This window comes from Moschus berezovskii, chromosome 6 (genome assembly GCF_049115385.1).
Source record: "Moschus berezovskii isolate FMDL1 chromosome 6, NW_MosBer_1.0, whole genome shotgun sequence".
In the NCBI taxonomy this organism is placed as follows: Eukaryota; Metazoa; Chordata; class Mammalia; order Artiodactyla; family Moschidae; genus Moschus; species Moschus berezovskii.
The window spans coordinates 25001406-25026964 of NC_142465.1; the positions used below are offsets into that span (position 1 = coordinate 25001406).

Consider the following 25559-nt stretch of genomic DNA (forward strand, 5'->3'; position numbering starts at 1 on the left):
TCCCCATACCACCCATCTATATGTCGAACACACACTCAAGTACAGCATCACTTCCTCTATGAAGGCATTCAGTATTTCCTGTGCCACACCTTTAGAAATAAGTACCTGCTCCTGTGAGAAACTAATTACCCACGGTAGACTCAATCCCAGTCAAAACAATGTGTGGTTGTTTCTCTCCCTGTCTTTTAGCCTCCAAGTTTCTTGACAACAGGAAATTCCTTTTCTACATTTTCACCCCATTGATTTACTTCATTGTGCTGGTATATCATAGGTGTTCTGTGGATGCTTATGTGATGAGGAAGAGAAATTAAATTTGGCCAACAGTTCTTATAGCCTTTTCAGTGCAATTTTCACTCCCTAATGAAATAATTTTCAGCTACCTGTCCCCTTGAATTTTAAGCATTTAATTCTTAACTTTTCTCTCCATTGAGAGACTTGGTTAAAAATATTTAATAATATAAATAATTAGCATATTTATCATTTATCTCAGTAGGAATTTTCAGTTCTACTGAGTGTAACTACTCTCTGGGATTGAATGTTCCAATTAATTTCTCCCCTATGTATAGACTTTTCCTTTTATTTTTTTTTCTTTTTTTACTAAATGCTTTCAGCATATAGTAAAATTTTTAGGACAAAAATTACCTATGAAAATGAACTTTTTGTATTTCCCTTAAATTTTAAAATATATTGAAGTAAAATAGTTTCAAATAGAACATTGCTGTAGTGGTTTCCTCACTGGAAGGTAAATTATATTTGTGTGTGCCTGCCAAGTAGCTTCAGTAATGTCCAACTCTTTTGTGACCCCATGGACTGTAGCCCACCAGGCTCCTCTGTCCATGGGATTCTCCAGGCAAGAATACTGGAGTGGGTTGTCTTGCCCTCCTCCAGGGGATCTTCCCAATCCAGGGATTGGATTCAAGTCTTTTATGTCTCCTGCATTGGCAGGCAGATTCTTTACCTCTAGCGCCACCAGGGAAGGCCAAATTACATTTGTAAGGATAGCTAAAAGATAGTATATAATTATTAGATGCTAAACACTGATTTCAACTATACACAAGATTTCAGTGAGCACTGGAGTATAATGACTAAGCCAGGCTCCAGAGTCAGATGCCTAAGTAGTTCTGACTTTGGGTCATTCACTTGGCCCTTTCCATTAGTAAAATAGAGGCAATGAGATACTTACTTTTTAAACCAGCAATTTCTTTTAATGATTCAGCCTTAAGATGTGTGTACATTTTGTCCACAACCAACAATTGAAAGCCTGACTTTTTCTTTGGCAGATCTTCTTTTCAAAGCAGCTAGGATGTTGTATAACAATGTTCTTTTCGTGTTCTTATTGGAATAACCATCCATGTTCCTGGCTAGAAACCACATCCACATTTTCCATATTCATAATTTTGGATAAAATGCTTTTTCTACTAAAAGGATGCCACTCCTAATCACAGCATCAAAAAAGACATTATCTAAGATTTTCAAAAGAAAAAAAGAAAAGTTTGGTACTATTGTATGACCACCATAGTTGGAGTACTGGAGAAGTGTAACACAGACCTACTTTTCTTGAATAAAACCAAATAAAATATGTGTTTGTTATTCTATGTTTGGTGCCAGTGTATAGTAATGGAGATTCCAGAAGCCACTGTGAATTTCATTTATTGAATCTGAAGACATAAACTGTGTTGATGGTAATACACCCAACCTTTCTTCATCCTCTATCTGCTAAATTAGGGAAGCAGAAATAAAGTGATTGCAATTGTGCTGTGAAAGGCTGAAATTTGTTCTTCGTCCAATTTTTTAATACTTGCTAGTAGTCTAAATGAAAAGTTATTAACTATCTTTTTGCATTAAAAAATCTCATCACGAATCTTGTACCCCTCAGGATCATATTGTTTTTTTACAATTTTTATGTAGTGTAATTTTGTTTCTTCTCATGGTGAGGATACAAATGAGGTAGCATTTAAATGAACTAAAGAGAAAGCAGGAAATATAACTTGTGTGAGTCAGAATCAAGAATAAAAAAAAAAGATTTTTCATGTATTTAAATTTTATTACAAATTACCCATCAGTGTTCAATGCCACAGAAAGTTCAAGGAGGATAAAGATTTGGAAATGATCACTGTCTTTGGCCACTTTTCTTGTAATTAATTTAGAATTTGATGGAAGTAACTAACAACCTTAACATAAGCTATGTTTTGTGTATTAAAAACAGTGTAAAAGATATGAATAGAAAGTAATATTTGGGACAGTTTTTTACTCTGTGGCCACTAAATCATGTTTTTAAGCAAAAAATGTCACAGTACTTCAGATTTAGAGCAATATCAACTCAGGTTAACATTTATGTTGCTAAACACTATAAAAGATATATAATAGAGAAGAGATAGTCTACTCCATATTTCATAAGAACTGAGATGTCAAACTACTTCCCCATCCATTTATTTGCTATTTTTTCAGTCTCCCAAATACTAATTTGTTATAATAAGCCCATTCGAAATCTCTTTGCCATAATTTGTGTTTAAGGCTATTATGAAATAATTATACGCAGTAAGTACAAACTGTGTGCTAGGGTATTACAGAAACTTGGAATAAATCCTCTCTGAGGTAGTTCTTACCTTTAATAAAGGAAATGTCACACCATCCAAACTTTTCCTCAAATCTGATTCAAATAGCTATCTTTCCTCAATTTGGCTTTATGAAAATTCTAGGGAATGATACATACCATATCATTTTAATTGTGTCTGTAGAATTTGATGGCTTCCCAGGTAGTTCAGTGGTAAAGAATTTTTCTGCCAATGAAAGAAACACCAGAGACCCAAGTTAGATCCCTGGGTCAGGAAGATCCCCTAGAGAAGGGAAATGGCAACCCATTCCAGTATTCTTGACTGGGAAATCCCATGGACAGAGGAGCCTAAGCTATAGTCCATGGGATCTCAAATAGTCAGACACAACTGAGTGACTGAGCACACATGCGCAATTGATTCTGAAGACTTTGTTTCTTGCATAAGGGCTTTTTGCACACGTGAGAGAGAGTTTGGGTGTGAGACTGCTGTTAATGAAGATGGGTTTACCTTACTAAACCAGTAAGGAAAGACCACTATCAAATTAAAATTTTGTAAAAACTTATCTTTCTAATTATACCTGGGAAAACATAATCAACTGGGCCACCCGAGACAGCGCAGGTTCTGATGACAATCTGAAGCCTTCAGAAATGTCTGTGCACAGTCTTTCCATACCGAAATTGGACTTAACACCTTAACAAGAAGACTGACAGACTTCAGATTTTCTTTCTTTTTTTTTTTTAAGATTTAAAGTCTTTATCGAATTTGTTACAACATCACTTCTGTTTTATGCTTTGGATTTTTGGCCAGGAGGTAGTGGGATACTAGCTTTCTGATCAGGGATCAAGCTCACATCTCCTTCATTGGAAGGTGAAGTTTTAACCACTGGACCACCAGGGAAGTCCCTCAACATTGAGTTTTCAAAATATCTTTTTCCTTGCCACCTCAAACTACAAAATAGTTTCTTTACATTCACTTGAAAATTTATAGTGAGCTCAAGCATTTTGTTTATAGAGAGATCTGTATATAATAAAGTAAATTTTTAAATAAGTAAAAATGAACAGATTGTAACTCAACCATACTTCAAAAAAATTTTTTTAATCTGTACCCAAAATGACATGATTGCTATTATTCTCACCTCTGTATATTTTCCATCTAATCAAAGTTGTTCTTACATCTGCTTGGGATTTGGCTAAAGAGAATTGTTAGAGAAAAAGAAAAATCCAAGGGAAAATTGAACAAGCATACACATTTTATAAAAAAGAATTCTTGTAAAGTAAAGCAAAGTTATTGGAATCTAATGTGACTTGGCTAGGAGTACTTGCCACTAAGCATTTTTCCCCTCAGGTAGGGTATTGCAGATTTTATTTGAAATATTATAAATCTAAAAAGAACTGGCTACATAATTCACTATACATTTCACAAATTTCTCCCAAGCTAAACAAATTAATTTCAGACAATATTTTCAGCCAAAGGACAATAAATATTTTCACTGTTAAATTCATTTTAAACTACTCAAAAAGCCTCCACACTGTTGGTTGCATAAGTTGACAACCTACTCCCTCAATCATTTCTAGGACTTTAGCTCAAATCCATAAACTTTATGCAAGTATGTTTGAATTTTTTTGCTTTTTAAGTCCTTAAAAGACCACCTAACTGCAATGCTGTTAACTTATTCACTCTATGAGTATTAGGGAATATATCTCAAAGTAATTTTAAATTCACACTTTACCCTTCTCTAAAGGCTCAGAACTGTGATTTAAATTCAATTTTTAATAATAATATCCTCTATAAAGCATCTAAAAAGCTGAAAGGAAGCATATCTTTAAATGAAGACTTCTTCTAGAAACTTTCAATATTCTTTCCATACCCTTGTTACCTAAGAGATTCTTAAAATTTAGAATCATCCAGGGAACCTGTTCAATTTTCACATCCCAAAGCTTCCATTTCAGAGACTGTTACTCAGTAAATTTGAAATGGAGCCTAGAAATCTGTACTTTTATCATGATGTCATGGTGACACTGATTCAAACTGTTCAAACAAAACACTCTGCAAATTTTTGTTCTATATATTTTTTTATTAAAACGTGCTTCCTGATCTCAACCACTTTTATTTTCTGTTGTGCTTCCAGAAAGACCAGAGCCTGTGGCAGAAGCAGTCAAAGCTAAGGGCTTTTCTTTAGCTATAGAATAATCAGTTGTTAAAGAGTTACTTAAGCTTGAGGTAGAGAGAACAGCGTAGAATTTCACTCTGTCACCTCTGAAATATAGCCTTGTTGTCCTTTAAAATTTAGAACTTTCCATAGCTTATGAGAAGGGAAAGAAAAAAGAGAAACCTTGAATGTACACTCTGCCAATTGGCTGCTATGCCAATGTGGAGACTGTAACGAAAAACCTGCATGGTTTTCTTTCCATTTTCACCAGATGGAATCTATCATGACAATCCATTTTAAAAGCCCCTCGGACTGGGAGGGGTGTGCTGGAGACAAACTGTCAGCTCCAGCGTTGACAGGATCCCTGTTTCTAGGCATTGCATCTATCTCTTGGGAAACTTACAAACATCTTTGCAAAAGATATTAATTGGTCTTTAGTGTTAATTCATTTTGCTGGCTTCTTTGTTATCATGAGCTTATTCCCTGGGTGTAGAGAAAGGAAACTTTCCTCTTTTCCCACTGGTCCAGCACAACAGATGCTTTGGCACATTTAGCCGATATCAGTTACAGGTGGGAAGCCACCTTGTATCTGTCCACAAGCCAAGAACACTTTTTGGAAAAAGTGTTACCCTCAGTAATCATCTGACTAGATGGAGATAAAAACCTCTTCAATAGAACTCATCTTCCAAAGAGGTGGAGAAGAGATAAATAAACAAACTTAATGCAAAATTCTAAGGGGTATGTGGCATGAGACTGTGGGGAATGACATAGGACTCAGATTAAGAAAAGAAAAAAGAAAGCAAAGGAAGTGTACGGAGAGGGACAGCTGGAAGAAAGGAAGTTCAGGGAAAGAGAATGTGATTTGATTTCATGATGGGAGACAACAAAGACTTTACAGAAAAAGTGGTATTTAAATCCCCGCCAAGCTCCACCAAAGCATTTGGACATGGGCTTGAGAAAGTATAATATATTAAGAGTATTGAGGGGTCAAACTAGGTCTTGAAAGAAGCATTACAATTATTGCTGATGACACCCACCAGATACTACATTCAGTCAATCAGTGTTGAGCCAGGGAGGTTCTCCAGGGCATGAAATATGGGTTGGAGGGAGTTACAGAGCATGAAATGGTTTGCATTAAGCACTTCAGAACTTCTCTTTCTCCTTTAACGTTTTGGCGTAGATGATAATAAGGACTCAAATTTCTTAGCCATGGTAGGATTTTTTTTGTGAGATGTCAATAATGTTGGTTTTTTATTAAAAACATGTAATGTTTATAATATCTGAGAATGGCTAGGCCGCATCACATTTTACAACTTAAGTTGATAATTTCATATGATTTTATTTTTGTCAGATGTCTTTAAGTGATGCTATTTTGTCCCTTCTAGGAAGATTCTACAAGGATCCATTCCTCAGAGACTAGGGAGAGAGCTGGGGTAGAGAATGGAGAGGTGGTGCTAAGAAATCAAAAGATTTCAGTCCAAAAGGAGTAAACTAATAAAAAGAAATGCCCTTTAGATCAGAAAGAACTCATAAGAAACTATGGGCCCTTGGTAACACCTAAATATATTTCTGATACTTCTCTTAACTAATCATTAGGATGCAAGATCACAAAATTTTCTTTACTCTCTAGTCAAAATCACAAAAAGCAAGGCCAGTTAATCTCTGAAAAGGTTTTTTAAAAGAGATTTTGCAGATGTTCAATTTTTCTCCTGTAATCAGTAAAACTGATTTAAATGTCACAATTTACTGATCCTATTGTGGTTCCTGTCAGAAAGGATAAAAAGCACTATAAAGGATCTCCCAGAACAAAAGAAAAAAGTTTTGTGTCATCTAGAATTTGTGCATGTTTATTTTAAACTAAAAATGAACTTATTCCTTTGAATGGAATGTCTTGGTGCATTTTTAAAAATAATGTGAGAAAATCTGATGAATTACAGGTGGAATAAGGAATCTTCATCAAGTTGTTTCTGTTTATTATATTTTCTTAGCATTGATCTTTTCTCTTAACTTTTCAATTTCCTGTATCCAAGGAGAAAAAGACATTAAATGATGGCCAAGACCAAGGGCTCACCCTGTCTCTATGTGTCTTGCATTCCACTACTCTTCTCCACCTCAGGCATCTGGAGAATAAATGCACAGAAGTCAAGGTCTTAGGAATACAAATTTCTTTGAAATGGGTTTTTAAGCCCAATATTACATTACTGCATGACAATGTTGGCCCAAGTGGAAGACACCTTTTTTCTTGATGAGGGTCAGACAACAGAGGTTAACAACACTGAAGACAGCCTGAGTTTTCTCCAAGCCCACACCTAAGTCTTATTTTTCTATTCTGTATTATTAGATAGGTAAGAATGGTAAGACCTAGACACATGTATAGCAGAGAAAATTTTCTTCTGTATCATCTTAAAAATCTGTCAGTTTGCAAAGGTGAACTAACAAGCAGTTTGGCCTTATGGGAAAAAGGAAAGAGAGAGATAAAGAAGGGAAAAGAAGAGAAAGAAGAACAGCTTATTATTAGGAGATTCAATGTCCTAAGTAAGGGATATAAATGATACGCCAATACTTTGGTGCCACAAATGTGTATGCATCCGACAAATATTTACAAAGTGGCTTATATGTGCCAGGAATATTGTAGGCCCTGGAGATAGAGCACTAGAAGTAAAAGACTGAAATATCTGCCTCGGTGAAACATATATCCTGTCAGGGGTAAAACAATAAGAAGAAAATGCAAATAAATTAAATACACATATTAGAGCCAAAGAATTGATGCTTTTGAACTGTGGTGTTGGAGAAGACTTTTGAGAGTCCCTTGGACAGCAAGATCAACCCAGTCAATCCTAAAGGAAATCAACTCTGAATATTCATTGGAAGGTCTGATGCTAAAGGTGAAGCTCCAATACTTTGGTCAGCTGATGTGAAGAGCAGACACACTGAAAAAGTCCCTGATGCTGGGAAAGATTGAGAGCAGGAAAACAGGGCAACAGAGGATGAGATGGTTGAATGTAACACCGACTCAAAGGACATGAGTTTGAGCAAACCAGGAGATGGTGAAGGACAGGGAAGCCTGGCGTGCTGCAGTCCATGGGATTCCAGTGAGTCAGACACGACTTAGTGACTGACAACAATGACAGTACAGATTAGCTGATGACAAGTGTGGAAGAACAAGATAAGACGTGTGGAGAGATTTCATAAATCAGTTAAGGGAACCTGAGCAAGGATACGTTTTAAAAGGTGTGAAAGAAGTACACTATCCTGAATCAATTTAGGTTCTTTGAGTTACTACCAAAATCAGTTCTGGCTAATTTAAACATAGAGGGAGATTCTTTAGAAGGATACCAGGGTTACTTGCATAAGAAAGGAAGAGAAAACAAATAAGCAAATATGTAACAAACAAAACTTTGGAAGTTTTGTATTTCTGAAGGAAAGAATATCACTGACTCATCTCAGGGCACAGTAAAATCAGGAATCCCCACACAAGGCAGAGGATGCTTATTACACGGGTGAGAAAGTTCTGTAGGGGTGAGGTCATTGGAAAGAGTAAGTACAATAGTATGGACTGGTCATTTGAATTAAGGAAAGAGCGAGGCAGGAGATAGATGGGCCCTGGGCCAAACAGCTCCTCCCCTCTGGGCAGAAATTCCTTAAGAGCAGAAACTCCATTAAAGCAGGATGATGGGGGAGCCTGGGCCCTGCCCAGATGAGAGAGAGAAGACCACACATTCCTCATTCTCAGGGTTAAGGCGGGGGCATTCTCAGGGTTAAGGCGGGGGGGGGGGGGGCCCTCCCTGACTACGCATGCGCAGAAAGGCTCCTTGGCGGTCAAGAAGAGTCGAGGCGTCACCTCAGGATAAGTCACGTGCACTACCCGTAGGCCTCTTTACTAGAATCCGTTTTGGCTAAGAGACAAACGCGCACATGGCAGGTTCCTGAGAAAGACTAAATATGGACTCAGGATGCGGCAAATAAAAATAGTTTCTCAAAGGAAAACCCGGAAGAAATGACCCATAACAGTGACTCAAACTGCCCGGAGGGTGACTCAGTGGCTTCTCTGAGCCTGCGTGTGCATCTGTCCCATATACTGTACTCCTTTCCTCCTAGTGAATACTTTGTTTCACTGCTTTCTTCTTTGTGGGCATTCATTTCTGCAAAGTCGATGAACCAGGGGCTGGTTGCTGAGCTCTGGTCTAGTGGCTCGGACTTGGTGCTCTCACCATCCCAACCTGACCTCAATACCAGGAACCGAAGCCCTGCTTCAGGCTGCTGCAGGGGCCACCCGAGATCTGGAGGAAATGATTTGTTTGTATCTACAAAACTGAGTAATCCGTTTCTTCTCAAGAGTATAAGAATTGAGAAAAGCCCATGGGTTATTTTCTACCTGCGCTTTCCTTCTCAGTTCCTCTGAGCAGCCTTTGGGTAGGGTAAAGCTCCTGGAGACTGAATGGATAGTCTGGAACCATAAGCTGTAGAGAGACAGCAAAAGGGATAACCACCCAGAATGAGCCAGAGTCTACCTTTACCTCTTTTGCGGGATGGCACATGTCTAGCCCTGCTTCCTGCAATTAACTGGGTTACCTGTGTCTCTGGTTCCTTCTCATCAAGGGGAACAATAAATAGGAAGAATACTGATAGTCAAGTTACCTGGCAATCCCAAACTCTAGCTCTGTGGCCTTGAATCAGTTAAAAGTAACAAAATCTTCGGGCTCCAAAGAACGCAGTCATTTATTCCAATCTTCTTGATTTAGGTATGAAGATAACAAAGATCAAAGAAGTAATCACCCAACCACATACTTAGTGGCATAACCATGGCTATAACCCATTCCCACTGAGTGTTTTTTCTGCTGTATTAAACCACCTACTTAGCCAGGAAACTTTGCTTCATTTTCTTCCTTTCAAAAATGGGTGTGAATGTCTACCGAATAGTTCATAGTCTTTTGGATGAGACTGATCTGTGTTTAAAGCTCAGCTGCAGATTTCACCATCTGTATGAAACTTGGCTAGTTAATATAAATTTCCTGAGCCTCCAATTCCTGGTGTGTAAAATAAGGACAAGATTTACCTCATGGAAATCTTATATTTAAAGGAGGCAATTATATGATGGTTTTAAGTAACACTATTAATGATTTTTTAAAATAGCCTATTTGGGTTGAAAATAAATTGAATCATGTATTTTATCAATGTTGTTTATATCTGTTGCCGTAGCTTACATTCTTACATTATATTATCCTTGGTGAAGCAAAGTAGAAGGAGGAGAAGGGGAGTAGAATGAGGAAGGAAGGAGGGGGGAGGATGGAGAAAGGAGGAAGGAGAGAAAGAAGAAGAAAAAGGAGACTTTCCTGGTGGCACAGTGGATAAGAATCTGCCTGTCAGTGCAGAAGACACGGGTTCGATCCCTGGTCTGGAAGGTTCCACATGCCATGGAGCAACTAAGCCCATGTACCACAAATACTGAGCTTTTGTGCTGCAACTACTGAAACTCACCTACTCTAGAGTCCGCACATTGAAACTACCGAAGCACGTGAGCCTAGAGTCTGTGCTCTGCAACAGGGGAAGTCACCGTGATAAGAAGCCCTTGTACCTTAACGTAGAGTAGCTTCCACACACTGCAACTAGAGAAAGCCTTCGTATAGCACAGCCAAAAATATTAAATAAGTCAATAATAATAACAAAGGAAAGAAAAAGAGGAATAAGAAGAGGCGGGGCGAGAGAGAGAGGAGCGAGAATCACAGCTTTTATTCCAAGAGAATAATCAAAGCTTCCAGCTTTGTCCTCACTCTATACTTGAGGTGGAAAAGGTACAAGTGAGAGAGGACTCTTTTATCAGGAGTTTAACATTCTCATTCTCTCAAAGAGGGAGATCTTGGACTCACACTATTGGAATTTGTGTATTTAATACTTCAGTTCAGCAGGTGCTAGATGGGTTTACTTAAGAAACAAAGCAAGCGTTTTACAGTAAAATAATTATTTGGAACCTGGCTGACTGCTGCCTGATACTTTATCTCTGAAGAGAGAATTAGAAACCCTTTGGGGAAAAGTACAAAAATGAAAGACTTCTCTGGTACTGAGTGTTGTGACATCTATCATGGTTACAAATAAGACTGAAGTGTGTCTCCAGTTGCTTTACCAAGATCTAAGTGAAATCTAATTCCACTTGTTTCTCATGTCTGGGGAAGGAAAAAGAAAGACTAGAGATAAAGGTGAACTTAGAGTGGTTGTCCTGTTTGAAACTGAGAATATTTAAAAATATACCTATTACAAAAAGATAAGCTAAAATTGCTGTAGAGTTACGTTCTGACTTTCGTTTGGCTTACTTTTAGGGTTTTTTGTTTGTTTGTTTGTTTACAGTATTACCTTTTTAGCTATTGTAAAACTGTGGAATAAGATAGAGGAAAAATGCAACCCTAGAACAGCTGAAACAATGCTGGTAATAGTCAAGGAAACCCCAATCTTAGCAATAGCTGAAACAGCAATGCAAATGGTGCTAACTAGGAGTTAGCGGTAGTTCTCAAGATTATAATAGTCAAGAAACTCTCCCCCAAGGGTTTTTCAAAGTACATATCTGGAAAATAATTTAAGTGGGTACATCAGCTTCTGAGTGTAGTGATTTATTTGCATTGATGGCAATCTTTCCTGCTAAAATCTGGATGGTTATTCGCCAGGCAATGTTTCTCACTTGAAATGATCTAAATTGTGATATCTAAGCCATGATCAAAAAGTTTGGCAAATGACATTCGATTTCCAGTTCTTTTAATTTTAAAATAATCTTTTTTTAAGCAAGTCTTGGTTAAGAATTTGGACAATGTCTTGACATTTTCAAGGCTAAGACATTTGAACACCTATTCATACATCCAAATGGCCATGAAGTCATAGTACTTTTAATTTCCATCTTAGACAAATAAAGGTCATCATTTTCTTAGACCAATGAATTTTTAGTAATAAACTTAGAATGAAGATGATTGTACTCAGGATTAAAGGCCATTAAAATAATTTGAAACGAAATCTTCATCCCAGAATTCTCTGGGAAAATGCCAAAAACTAGAAAAGAGAAGTCTGATGGAATTTTTTTTTTTTGGCCAGTGAGTTGACAAATTGAAAAAGTGATTGCAAAATCTTGGAAAGCTTTAGTCTTGCTAACTAAGGAGAAGAAAAGCCATGTTCCTATCAACAAAATGCTCAGGCCCCATAAAAATGGCCCCGATTTTCAGACTGTGTATTTGTCTGGAGAATAGAATTACTTTAAAAGAATTAACACTGGCCAAGTGTAATTAGCAGAACAAATGATCTCTCTAGTCCTCTCCTTCATCTTTTAACAGCAATATTTTAAACTGAATTGATGTAGAATGGGAATCTACATAACACCCAAAGGAGAAAAAAATACCAGGTAATCTCTGAATAGGTTATTTCAAGCCAAGGAATCTACTAGTTTATGAGGGACTTTAGAACGAAAGTTTCTTTGGGTATTACCCAGCCGAAATCTTTCAGTGATGTTTTGGCCCTTGAAGCAAAGCAACTCACACTAGAACTAACTCTGGAAATCTGATAGGAACAGTGCTAGAAGTGTTTGAAAATACTGGCTCTGGACCTCCAAATATGGTTATTCTGAGGTACTAGGGGTTAGTATTTCACTATATGAATATTTCGGAGAAGGCAATGGCAAGTCACTCCAGTACTCTTGCCTAGAAAATCCCATGGACGGAGGAGCCTGGTAGGCTGCAGTCCATGGGGTCGCTACGAGTCAGACATGACTGAGCAACTTCGCTTTCACTTTTCACTTTCACACATTGGAGAAGGAAATGGCAACCCACTCCAGTGTTCTTGCCTGGAGAATCCCAGGGACGGGGGAGCCTGGTTCTGCCGTCTATGGGGTCGCACAGAATCGGACACGACTGAAGTGACTTAGCAGCATATGAATATTTGGAGGGACCCAATTACACCCATAGCAGAAGAGAGGGAGCTGAAAGATTAGAAACACTGCAGTTGTTCAGGCCAGATCAACTGAAGCTTGCATTGTGTTCTTAGTCACTCAGCCATGTCTGACTCTTTGCGACCCCATGGACTGTAGCCCGCCAGGCTCCTCTGTCCATGGGATTCTCCAGGCAAGAACACTGGAGTAGGTTGCCATGCCCTCCTCCAGGTTATCTTCCTAACCCAGGGATTGAAGCCAGGTCTCCTGCATTGCAGGTGAATTCTTCACTGTCTGAGCCACCAGAGAAGCTTGCACTAGGGAGGTAGAAGTGGAGGTGGGAAGAAATGGAGAGATTTGGTATACATTTTGGTGACTTATTCATTAGAAATTTCTGATGAACTGGATGTGAGGTATGAGTAAGAGAAGAAGAAACGATGCTGTCTAGTTTGCGGTCTTGAGAAATCTCTGGATATCATTTATTATCCTGGCAAATTAGCTTAACTCTTTGTTCCTCAGTTTCTTCGCTGTAATTTTATGATATATCAAATGTGTAGGAATGTTGAGAGGATAAAATCTAAGATATAAAATATGTATTAGGTTCAGTTCAGTCAATTCAGTCACACAGTTATGTCCAACTCTTTGCAATCCCATGGAATGCAAAGCACACCAGGCCTCCCTGTCCGTCACAGTCTCCCAGAGTTTACTCAAACTCATGTCCATTGAGTCGGTGATGCCATCCAACCATCTCATCCTCTATCGTCCCCTTCTCCTCTTGCCTTCAATCTTTCCCAGCATCAGGGTCTTTTCAAATTGTCTTTCATACACTAATATCTAATGGTATATATTAGATATTATTGTATGAAGAACCTCCATACTTTTTTCCGTAGTGGCTATACCAGTTTACATTCCCACTGCACAAGTATTCCAACTTCTCAGCATCTTCAATGATTTTTTTTTCTTTTGTTTTGAAAATGACCATCCTAATACTGAAGTAGTATCTCACTGAGCTTTTGTTTTGTATTTCTCTAATGACTAGTGATGTTGAGTGTCTTTTAGTGTGATTATTGGTTATTTCCATGTCTTCATTGATGAAAGGTCTATTCTTTCAGCCATTTTTTAATCGGACTATTTGGAGATTTGTTGTTGTTACTGTTGAGTTGTAGAAGTTCCTATTGTATTCTGGATATTAACTTCTAATCAAGTAAGTGATTGGCAGTTATTTTCTTCCATTCCATAGGTTGCCTTTTCACTCTGCTGCTTGTTTCTTTAGACATTCAAAAGCTTTTAAGTTAGATGTAGTCCTTTTGGTCTATGTTTTAATTTTGATGTCTGCATTATTTTTTCATAATCAAAAATCATTGCCGAACCTAATTGCCTTGAAACTTTTCCCCTGTTTTTTCTAGGAGTTTAGCAGTTCTATATTTTATATTTAGATCTTTAATCCATTTTGAGTAAAATCTTATGTATGGTATAGGGTAAGAGTACAGCTTCATTCTTTAGCATGTTAATATTCAGTTATTATTTTTTTTATTCCCAGCAAATATTTTTGAAGGGGCTGTTTTTCCCCCGTTGTGCAGTCTTGGCACCCTTGTCAAAAACCATTTAGCCATTGGTGCAAGGCTTTATTTCTGGGCTGTCTATTCTGTTCAGTTGGGCTGTATATCTGTTTTTATGCTAGTGCCATGTTTTAATTACACCTACACAGTAGAAGTGGAAACCAGGGATTAACACAGTGAAATAAAGATACATGGGACCTCACTCATTTTATATTGTCTAAATTTCTGTTTTCCCTTCCGTGTGCTGCATTCAGTTTTTTGGTTTTTTTTTTAATACCTTTTTAGGAAACGCGATCTACTGAATGCATGAGTGAGTGAACCAATATACCCAGCCAGCTGTCTTAAAAGATCATTTCTGTCTGTTTCGTTTACTCACAGCGTGTCTGGGTTTCCCAGGTAGAGCTAGTGGTAAAGAACCTGCCTGCCAGTGCAGGAGACTTAAGAGATGTGGGTTTGATCCCTGTGTTGGGAAGGTCCCCTGAAGGAAGCCATGGCAACCCACTCCAGTATTCTTGCCTGGAGAATTGCATGGATAGAGGAGCCTGGTGGGCTACAGTTCATAGAGTCTCAAAGTCAGACCCGACTTAAGTGACTGAGCCTGCATGCACAGCATGTCTACTTTAAATTTGATTACATTGTTATTTTATGCACATATTTAGTTTCTGTTAGTAAAGTTGCTTTAGAGTTCAGTTTAACTCAAAGGAGCATTTACTTTTACTTGTGAGAACAATGTTAAAAAAGTTTACATGATTGTTGCAAAATTCAACCAAAGAAAATAATCTAAGGCCATCATTATGATAAAATTGCAGCTCTACAAAAAACCAGAACCCCAAACTTAAAAAATCACAAGGAAAGAAACTCGTAGTCCTTTATTAAACCAGTCTTTTAAACTCTCCAGTATTTCTGAAAACAGCTATTACCAGTAGAAGAACTTTTAACTAAGAAATCAGCATTCCTCTGGCTCATTTAGTGGTCTATCTTCCAGCCGTACTTTTGTACTTATTAGGGCATGATAATTCCTCACAAACCTCAAGTACATCATAGTTCTCTTTCACCATAAAGGCATGACTTAGCATTGATTTTTCAAATGGAGATGTTGAAGGACTTTTCTCATTTTCCTTACCCCCGGTCCCCTCCTCTCTGCCCAATTTATGGTCTATCATTAATTCTCCAGCGAATCAGTCTTAGTAAAAAATAATAATTCACATGCATAATTGCTTTAATCCACACATAGGGTTGTTTATCTAGAAGGAGACAAAATCAGAATCACTTTTGTTAGTGAGACGGTCAAGAGAGTTCCTGTTTTAAATTCACCCTGTTTTGACCATTTCCCCTAAGTACCTTCTTCCTCTAGGCACCTTCCTGAACATTTAATCCAACTAAATTCTAAGTCGTCTCTCTTGATAGATACCAGGAGCACCGGCAGGAAAGAAATATCTATGAAGCCACTCGAGTTAGTTTTGAGGCAGAAGTGATGTACATTATTTTCATGAAGTTACAATTTTTACTCCTTGCTCACAGATGAGGGCTTAAATAAATTAAAATACAGAAAAAAATAATATTTTTCTCATGTATGTATGCTGTGAATGACATGCTTTCTTCTATTCTGCTTCCCTAGAGAGGGTGTTTCTTCTTTTCAACTGTTTTGGATTTCAATGACTGGATCACACTAACTCAGTGCTTTTAACGATGTGTACTGCTGACCACCAGTATAAGAATCCCTATGCTCCTTAAAACTGTGGAATCCTATGTTGCATGACTTACCAGGTCTGCATATCTGGGGCATTGCGCTGGTAATCTGCATTTAGAAAAGCATTTGAACATGCTGATTATACACTTGAGATGTTGGAAAGCATTAGAGAAACTGGTGTGGGACTTGAGGATGGGAAGAGAGAAGAGCAGATAGAGTCTCCAATATCTTTTCCTCCCCAAGGCTGTCACAATGCATGAAAGAGCAGTGTCTTCCCTCCTCCAGCTCTGCCCTGAAGAGATGGGGTTTAGCCTCTAGAAAGGGGAGCTACCTGTCCCCAAACAGGATCAAACTAGTCCTCAGATGTTTCTATAAGAAATGTCACTTCGTGTTTAATTTAGTCCTTGTCAACCACTTTAAGAATTACATAATATACCTGTCTCTAGGTTGGGAAGATTCCCTGGAGAAGGAAATGGCAACCCACTTTGGTATTCTTGCTTGGAGAATTCCATGGACAGAGGAGCCTGGTGGGCTACAGTCCACAGGACTTCAAAGAATCATCCAGGACTTAGCTACTAAACAACAAAAACAATATTTATGTTATACATCAGTCTGCCAGATAATGATAGTTGATAATGGTCCTTTGATGATAAGCCATTTTACCATAAGATAGAGTTCTCTAAAAATGTTGTGTTAAAACATATTAATACTTTAGAGAAATGTTGCCTTTGTTTTAGACTCCTTTGAGACTATATATGTGCTTCTCCATGGATGAGTGATCTTTGACTGCACATTTGGCTCCAAACACATGCTTTATTGTTAACTAGGTAAGGTAGAAGTTATAAGTTATATGCCTTATGGTTCCCCATTGTATAGAAACATGGATATCCTTTTCTGCATTATAAACTCTAACTTTATGTTACAAATATATTGGTTTCAAGATAAATTGATCTTTTAAATCTCATATTCAGAGTCATTTATATATATTCAACATTTTCAGTCCTGGGCGTGATCTGCCATTTTTGCTTACAACCAGTGAGTGATTGCTGACATCTTATAGCTGCTTTTTATTTAATAGAGTATCACTGTGTATAAATCAGTAAAACCAGCAGGAATGGAAATAATGACAAATATCCAAGGAAGCTGTGAGATTTAAATATTGTAATACTGTGATTAACAAGAAATATACTTTGGTCATCTGAATGACCAAAGTATATATTTGGTTCTTACCCCAAGGTTTTTGACTCACAACTCTTAAAGCCTTTGGAATTTCCTGAATAAGAGCAATAAAGTTGTCTTTTGTTATGTTAATAAGTGATTTTGGAAAGCTCTTAGGTAACCTAAGGAGAGGGGGAGGGGGAACTGGTTGCTAAGAGACCCAGAACCTTCCTGAGAGTGTCTGAACCTTCAGTCGCTCCCCCTTACCTCCTGGGAGGGCAGAGGTGCTAGAGACTGAGTTCAACTGCCAATGCCCAATGACTATGAAATGAAGCATGCATAAAAACCCAAAAGGACAAAATTGGGAGTGCTTTCTGATTGGTGAACCTGTGGAAATTTGGGGAGAGTGGCATGTGCTTGGAGAAGGCATGAAAGCTTAGCACCCTGTCCCCATAACTTGCCTTGCACCACTTCTATCTAGCTGTTCCTGAATTGTACCATTTTATAGTAAATGAATAATCTAGTGAGCAAAGAGCTTTCCTGTCCTGTGAGCCACTCTAGCATATTCCTGAAGTCTAGGAGAGGGACTTGGGAACCTCTGATTTATAGCCAGGTGCTCAGAAGAACATGTAACAACTTGGGCTTTTAATTGGCATATGAGTGGGGAGGGAAGGCAGTCCTGTAGGACTGAACCTTTAGCTTGGACAATCTGACCCCATCTTTAGGCACATGGTGTCAGAACTGAGTTAGACTAGAGGACACACCTGGGATTTGCACACTTTCAAGTACATATTGTAAGATGTATTTAAAGACTCTTTACAAGTGGATGCTCTAAGCAGGTAATCTAGTTAATGAAAAATTCTATTTAACATAAGCAAAATATTTCAGGCTAGAGATTTTTAAAATTCTAATCTATTATTTTATCTATTTTTACTGGAGAGGTATGAATTTCACAAGAAATCAAACACAGTGATGCCATTTGCTATGTTTTATTTTGCTATTAGCTTGTTAAACATAACATGCAAATAATCAAAAAGAAACATACACATGACTTAGGGTGAAACATAATTCTAGAAAAGAAAAGTTTCATTAGGTAAGTATATATATATTCTTAACACTAAAAATGCTACTTTAAGTGTATGTAGTTTCATGAATTTTGTCTAGTATTTTGCAGAATCATTGGTCTCAAAATTTACCATCTATTTTTCAGCTAAACAAATTTGAACATTGAAATGTGAACATTTGAGCATTGAGATAATTTGCTTCAGGACTGTAAACATCCATATGATTTTTGGCACATTAAGTTAAGATTTAGAAATTGTAAGACTTGACTGACTTTCATGAAACCAGTAAAAAGCTTTTCACATCATTTGACGGTAGAGATGTAAAAAACACTAAATTTACAAATAAAGCATTAAGTTTCTTGTCAAGACGCATGTGTGTGTGTGTGTGTGTGTGTGTGTCTGTGCTTGTGATGAAATAGGCCTGCCTTTCATCTTCTCTTTTAAAAAAGTAGTAAAATGTTTACAAAACATTTTCCTTTAGAATTAGAAATTTATGAAAGTAATAAACAGCAACAAAAAATGAATACTATAAAAACTGACACACAAATAAACATAACCATAAACTGCTGTTCCAGGCTACACCTCAATGTAATTGGAATCAGTAGACATTAATTAACAGTGATCTCATTCGCGACACGTAGACATTCATACATATCAGGCGGCAGACTAGTTTGGGTGATGCGATTGCCATCCAAACGCAAATGTTTGATCTTGGAATAGGATAGGGGTCCCAGGATCTTACAGAAGCTCTTTACATCAAACTCTGGAAAATTAGAATGAAACATTTCAATCATTTCTTTCAGTACGTGAGCTTTAAACAATCATTTAAAAAGAAACAGAAAATCTTTAAGTCTATAATAATATCCAATAGGACTTCCTTCCACTTATTTGATGTATCTTTGAATTTAGAACTATTAAAGGAATATTTCAGACTTCCAAAAGCCCAATAATATTTAATAAAGAATACCTATGGTTAAGTCAGAAGATTCAATTAATGTTTGAAGGAACAGAACTTAAGTTGTTAATGAAACATCTTTTTAGTATTATTTAAGTTCTTGTTTTAGAAATACTGGATTATAGAAAGGCATGCAGTGAGCCTATCAGGTTATCTAAGCATTATTTTGAAATATTAAGTAGAGCCTGAGGAAATCTAAGATGAGGTGCTGTTACATGAACAGTCAGCAGAGTAAGGATTCTGAGTTTTTGCATCTTAAAAAGGGTTAAATAGACGAACTCTAGAGAGTTTTCCAACAACCACACTTCATGACAAAGATTCAAAACTCCAAAGGAAAACCAAATCATGGAATATCCACCATCTCAGTCCATGTCCTTTTCTTCTGGGGTCAAAAAGCTGCCACAAATGAAAATCTGGTTTAGTTTTTAATGGACACCAAGATGGTTACTAGATGGCATGACCTGTGTATGTACACTGAAACTGCCGATGGTGGCACAAATCTATTTCAGATTAACCTTATGCCGGTCCTTTATCTTGTTATTTTTCTTTCATTTTTCAACTCTAGCTAACAATGACTTCAGTTGAACCCCAAACACACTGCAGTCTTTCGCTCTAAGATGTTGTCTTAAATTACTCATTTGTCAAATTCCAGGGATTTTGCTTTCAGTACTGCCTCTGAGAAAGTATGGAACAATGGAAAAAAACATGGGTCTAGGCCTATGTTAGTTTTCTAGCTCTGCCATTTGCCTTCTGAAACATTTATCAGATTTCAAGTATAACATATCTATCATACTGTGTGGCGTGAAGAGCTCATCAACTATGGTATGTAGAGCTCTTCACACAGTGCTAGCACATTACTGTGTATTGAATAATTATTGGTGTCCTTTTTTTCTCTCTTTTCTAAATTGTTTTATACTCGGAGAATCTGTGACTAGTCCAATGCTTAAAGTTGCAAGTTTGAAAAATAAGAAATAGTTTTTGACTGTACATTTCCTAATAGAAAAGCATTAAGGAACTCTCTTTATCTTACAATGTGGGCAACTGCAAATATTATGCAGCAAGATAAACTAACTTGAAGACACACATGCAAAGTCACATGACAAGAATCCCTGAAATGTGTATACCTAAGTGTCAAAGATAAGGAAGGGAGAAAGTAACTACTCACTTGCAAATGACTAAACGTGCTGGGAACTGGAGTTTCAGTCTCATCTTGGCACTGAGAGGCTGCTGGCATTTCTCTCTTGGTCCATCTGTCCCATCTCCTACACTGGCTCTTTCTTTTTTACTTATACAATGAAAACTGATTTTTCCACCTTCAAATGCCCCTGCATTTATATCTTTCCCTTTTCTTTTCTCAGAGTAGGAGGTAGTCTTGCTCCTGCTAACCTCCACCCACCAAATCTAATGGATTGCTTCAGCCCTCAACCATCTTAAATTCCATTAGCATTTTGGCCTGTCTGAGTATCTTTTTCCTGACCACAAAAGTTTATAATGTGGGACCATATATTGCCACATAGTGAATTTTCCCTTGGAAACAACTGTAAGGGTTTAGCTCTGATAGCTTGACTGTATTGCATGACAGGCAAGCTTTCCAGATGCAAGAAAGAAGACGTGGCATTGAAGAGCTGGCAGTCACGATTTCCTTCATGAGAACACCCCAACTTTACTAGGAGTTACATGAAACTGTTGCAAAATTATAAAGTAGCATATTAATAAGACACAATGCAATCTTTACTGATAGGAGTGTCAATATCCTTAGCGAGTATGACAAGGGGACCAAGTTTTATAATATGCACATGTTCAATTTCAATAGATTATTTTGCACATATAATTATTGACTGTGTGAATCAGTGTTTCCCACCTGAGTCTTCATTTTAAAAACTTCATCTGTGAATTACAGGTTTTTTCTTCTGCCAATTTCCATTAAAAAATAAGGTGCATATTGGTGAATAGTCAATTTACGATCCGATTTTTTATAGCTTAAATTGAAAAATGTGCCAGAAGATCAAGAGAGTACATAAACAGCCCGAGTGGATCAGGTCAAACTCCTACCCAGCAGATAAATGAAAAATAAACTACAGAAGTAAGAGAAAGGAAGAAATGATGGGAAAATCAAATGAGGTGAAGCATTGTGTGTAATAAAAAGGGATTCTGTAATTCTAGTAAACTATATTCCAAACGCTTATCATAGTCCTCCCTAAACTTTCTCACAGTCCTCATAAGAACACTGTGAAGACTACACACAGCAACCATACCAGGGAAAGCAGAGATAGATGACGTCATGATAGTCGAGTAACATGTTGAGCCCCAAGTAAAGATGTCAGAGACCATGAGTGTACGCAGGCTGCTCTGGGACAAGCAGGAGAGAGATGTTAAAGTCTCTGACGATTGTGCCTCCTCTGGACTTGGTTTCCCCCTTAGCTGCATATTGTCAAGAAATGAATGCAGACACAAATTGAAGTCATGAAGGAGGCAAATAAAGACAGATGAAAATCAAGAGTTAACACAGCAGAATTAATTAGCCCAGAATATTAAATTTGAAAAAAGGAGTGTTTAAATTCTATATGACCTTAATGATTTCTTATCTGAACACTCCAAAGAAAAGCCAGATACTGGATAAACAACTAAGTTAGAATTCTATATTCTAGAGAAATATTTTGTTGGCATTTTTAGTTTTGTTTTTTTTTTAAACTGAAGCCAATTTAATATTTGTGTCACACAACTTAGGCATTTAAAACCTTGAAGTATCAATCAATCATAGGCACAGTTTTCTACTTACTTTCAAGTTCATTGACTTCCAGGTAATAGTTTTCGAGGTTTTCATTGACGGTCGGTATGCTTTTCAGCTTATTATAGGAGAGATCCAGCTCCAGCAAAGATGACACATTAAAAGAATTTCCAGGCACTCCACTATCAGCCAGTTCATTATGAGACAAACGCAGATACTGCAATGCACTGAAACTCTTGAAATACTCGTCAGGGATGTTGCTAATCTTGTTGTTGTCTAAGTAAAGAGTTAGAAGAGACACTGGGAGACCAGAAGGTAGTTTGGTCATCTGATTGAAGCTCAAGTCAAGGTATTCGAGTGACTTCAGACCTTTCAAAGCAGCTGAAACGGCATCCTCTTTCAGCTGATTGTGCTGAAGGTGGATAAAGGTCAGGTTAACCAGTCCATCGAAGGAGCCAAGCTTCGAGATCTTGTTGTTAGTGAGCTGCAGGTCCACCAGAGATTTGGGAAGTGGGCCCACAGATTCTGTCAGATTGTTGTAATTTATGTGCAGCTTCTTCAGTTGCTTCAGTTTAGAGAAAACTTTTCCTTTTATCTTGGAATTTTCTAGCAGGTTGTGGTCGAGAATGAGCCACTGCAGGTCAGTTACATTTTCAAAGGCTTTGTCATCAATATGGTCAATCTGGTTATTCCTAAGGTAAAGGTACTTGATTCCAGGAGGCACCATTGGCACACTCTTAAGTTTCAGCTCATCGCAGTACATGGCTGTGGGATAGCTTTCAGGGCAGTTACATTCTGGTGCACAGTTTGGTGACGACCTCCCATATATTGATTGGGGGAAATCATAATAATCATAGTAATCAAGATAGGTGCTGCCGGCACCGCCAATCAATGCCAAGAGGAGAGGAAACACACCTAGGTTCATTTTGGCAAAGGCTTTGAATCCTAAATAAAGTGGAAATATGTATTATAAAATAGTATTCTTTCAGGAAAAGTATACTGAGAAGAAAGAAAATGCATTCGCAAATGTGAATTTTATTATTTTAGGGTGCATTTTTTACCGCACTAATGATGTCTGTCTGATTTGCTTTTAAGGATTAGGGTAAGGATGTAAGTTTACAACATGTGGGGAAGGGAACAGATTCCGGGACAGATTGCATACACTGGCGCCCCCTTCTGGGCGAGCTAGGCCTAATTGTTCCAGTCAACCTCTCTCCAGGTCCTTTCCTTAATTACATGGATTCCTGCAAGAGGTTTCTGGGAGGTACCCGTTAACCACCGTGTTAGAACGCAGCTTCAGAATGCCTTCAAAACCAGAAGAAACAAAACAAGAAGACAATTGTAAACTGGACCCCCTACCCAACCATTCAACATCATTAAAAGATCTCATTAAAAAGATCCTCCCTGAGAACATGGGCAATCTGTGATTTTGTCTGGAAGAGCATTGTTCTTATTTGTGTCTGCTGGGGGTGGTTTGGGGGTGGGGATGGTGGTGGTAGGGTGCTGGGGAGGGTGGAAATTCTTTTAGAATTGTCTTTATTGTTGACTCTGAAGAAGGAAACAGACTTAAGTTGGGGGGGTGCATATTATGTCAACTTCTGTTTAACATTCTAGACTTTTAAGCACATTACAAAACTCTGTTTGAAAATTAGTATTTAGTATATTAGTTTTAGTAAAATTATTGTTTGTTAATCAAGGAAATGTCACGAACTCTAAACAGCTTTCAACCTAGAAAGAGATCTAACTTGTAGAGGATGATATTCTTTCCAAAGTTTTGCATGAAAGCTTTTCTTTCTCTCAGTCACTCACAATTTGTCTCCCTTCTTCGTGTTAAAATTTGAGAAGGCAGGGTTTGCTGATCCGGATTTTAGCACTCTCACTGGGTGGGAACTGAGGAAGGTCCGCATTAAACAGTGGGCACTGAGAGCCATGTAGGAAAGGATCAGTTTGGGAGTATACATCGAAAACAATTTGTGTCAGTGATCTTCACAGGTGCCTGTTGCTAAGGATCAGTGAAGCACATTTCAACTTCTTGGGAAGCAAAGGGTCAGCAATGTAGGTAAAGGAATATAGGCTATAAGAGTTGGGCTTTTGTAGAATGAAGAGTTATAGCTGAGCAATTAGTCACTCTGGGAGAGAAATTGTTACTGTGAGGCAGCATCCATGTTCCAATGGATACCATACAATAAAATCTCTTCCTGTGAGTTACAAGGTACAAGCTTTTGGATCCGGGTAGTTTGGGATAAGCAGGATTTTCTGCTATCAGGAATTTTCAACATCTTTCTTTAACTTGGAATTATAAAATACTTAAATTTGGCATATGAAACACTCAGAAAGATTGTTAGGATCACTCTCAGACATAATGTAACATGTAGCCAGACTCTTAGTAAATTATTCCCTAAGATTGTGATGGAGTCATTAAATTTAGTTGACAGGACTTGGCCATGAGAACAATTACATAGTGCTAACGTAATTGTAGGATTCTTTATAAATTACAGTATATTAATGGTGTAAAGATTTGTCTTACTTTATTAATAAGTTTCCACCTTATTTTAATTCAGTATACACTAAAATAGACATGGGAACTATAATGTGAGTATTGAATAGTAATGAAAAATGCTTCCATATTTTTTGGCAGTCAAAACAAGGGCTCTGAATTCAAAGAGAGTTTGTAACCATATAATGACTCCATTATGAAGCAAAAACACACTTTACTTTCCCCTAGTTTTTTCAAATACCTGTGGCTATGAAGAAAAGACTTTTTTTCCAAACAGTAAAGCATGTTTCCCAGAATTTCTTTCAAACATATTCCTGTTTCTTAAGATATACATCCACAACCCAAATCTTTAAAATTAACAAAATTGAATTAAGTAATCCTTTTGTTCAGGTTTTATAACACCACAAAATGTTTACAGCAAATCATAACAAATTATCAGTTGCAAAATATTTTGAATACTGATTGAAATGGCTTTCTTTGTTCCAAACTAAGTTCTAACAAAACTAACATATAAAATAGCAAACATTTAAAATGCCATACTGTTTCACTGTGTCTACTTTCTAGTGAAACCTTGAAACTTTTTATAACATCCTTTGCTAAGTAAGGCATTATAGACTGTATAAAATGTATCTCACATTCATAAATCATGGAAAGTATATTATGCAAGATGTGAAAGTAAATGCTCAAAACTGGATTTGCTGTTGAATAGCAATTGGCAAAGTTGCTCTGGAATTTTTTTCTGTTATTACAATAAACACTGTCCCAAACCGTCAGCATCCCCAGTGCTATAGTTAAAACAGCACTTACCTTACTGTCTCGACCCTGCTTTCGTTAATTCTTAAAGCAGATGCACTATGGACAAGAATCCACCAATATATGCTGTAAACTCTGTCAGGACGGAACTGGCTGCCAGATTCTTAGTGATACAAGAGCTTGGGGGGGGCGGTGGGGGGGAAACCCAGCCCAGTCACGCCAGTCTCTGAATGGAGTTATGTCATTGTGGGGATCTTGCGGTGTGGCATGCAAACACTCTCTAACGAGGTGCAGGTGGACTTGGTAAGCAAGGACAGCCCAGCTCACTCCCTATGGAGCAAGAGAGAGATACGTGCTAAACCAGCCCAAATAACCTAGCTTTTAACCCCAAATGGAGTCCTGCTGCAAATGAGACATCTACAGTGAGAATGTTTCTCTTACAAAGCCCTTTACTTCTATAGCTGTGACAACAATGAAATGCAGTTCTCTCAGCCAACATCATGTTCCTCTAAAGGTCACCTAAATCATCAACTGAATAAACCATTTCAGGA

The 25559-nt window shown here is 37.6% G+C and overlaps 1 protein-coding gene across 1 annotated transcript; it reads right to left on the minus strand.

Moving 5' to 3' along the window:
• Positions 1–18465: 18465 nt before the first annotated feature.
• LUM (lumican) lies at positions 18466–25340 on the minus strand. The gene is made up of 3 exons (XM_055396035.2): positions 25063–25340; positions 21810–22703; positions 18466–18838 (listed from the first exon to the last, which is right to left on the minus strand). Exons 2-3 carry the CDS (start codon positions 22681–22683, stop codon positions 18684–18686), a joined length of 1029 nt encoding a protein of 342 aa, XP_055252010.1. The 5' UTR covers positions 22684–22703; positions 25063–25340; the 3' UTR covers positions 18466–18683.
• Between the last annotated feature and the right edge of the window lie 219 nt (positions 25341–25559).

Excerpts from the sequence above, each read along its gene's own strand:
- LUM (XM_055396035.2), bottom strand. The coding sequence starts at position 22,683 with ATGAACCTAGGTGTGTTTCCTCTCCTCTTGGCATTGATTGGCGGTGCC. Across the intron at positions 18,839-21,809 it reads GGAAGTCAATGAACTTGAAA|AGTTTGATGTAAAGAGCTTC; the intron begins GTAAGTAGAAAA and ends CTAATTTTCCAG.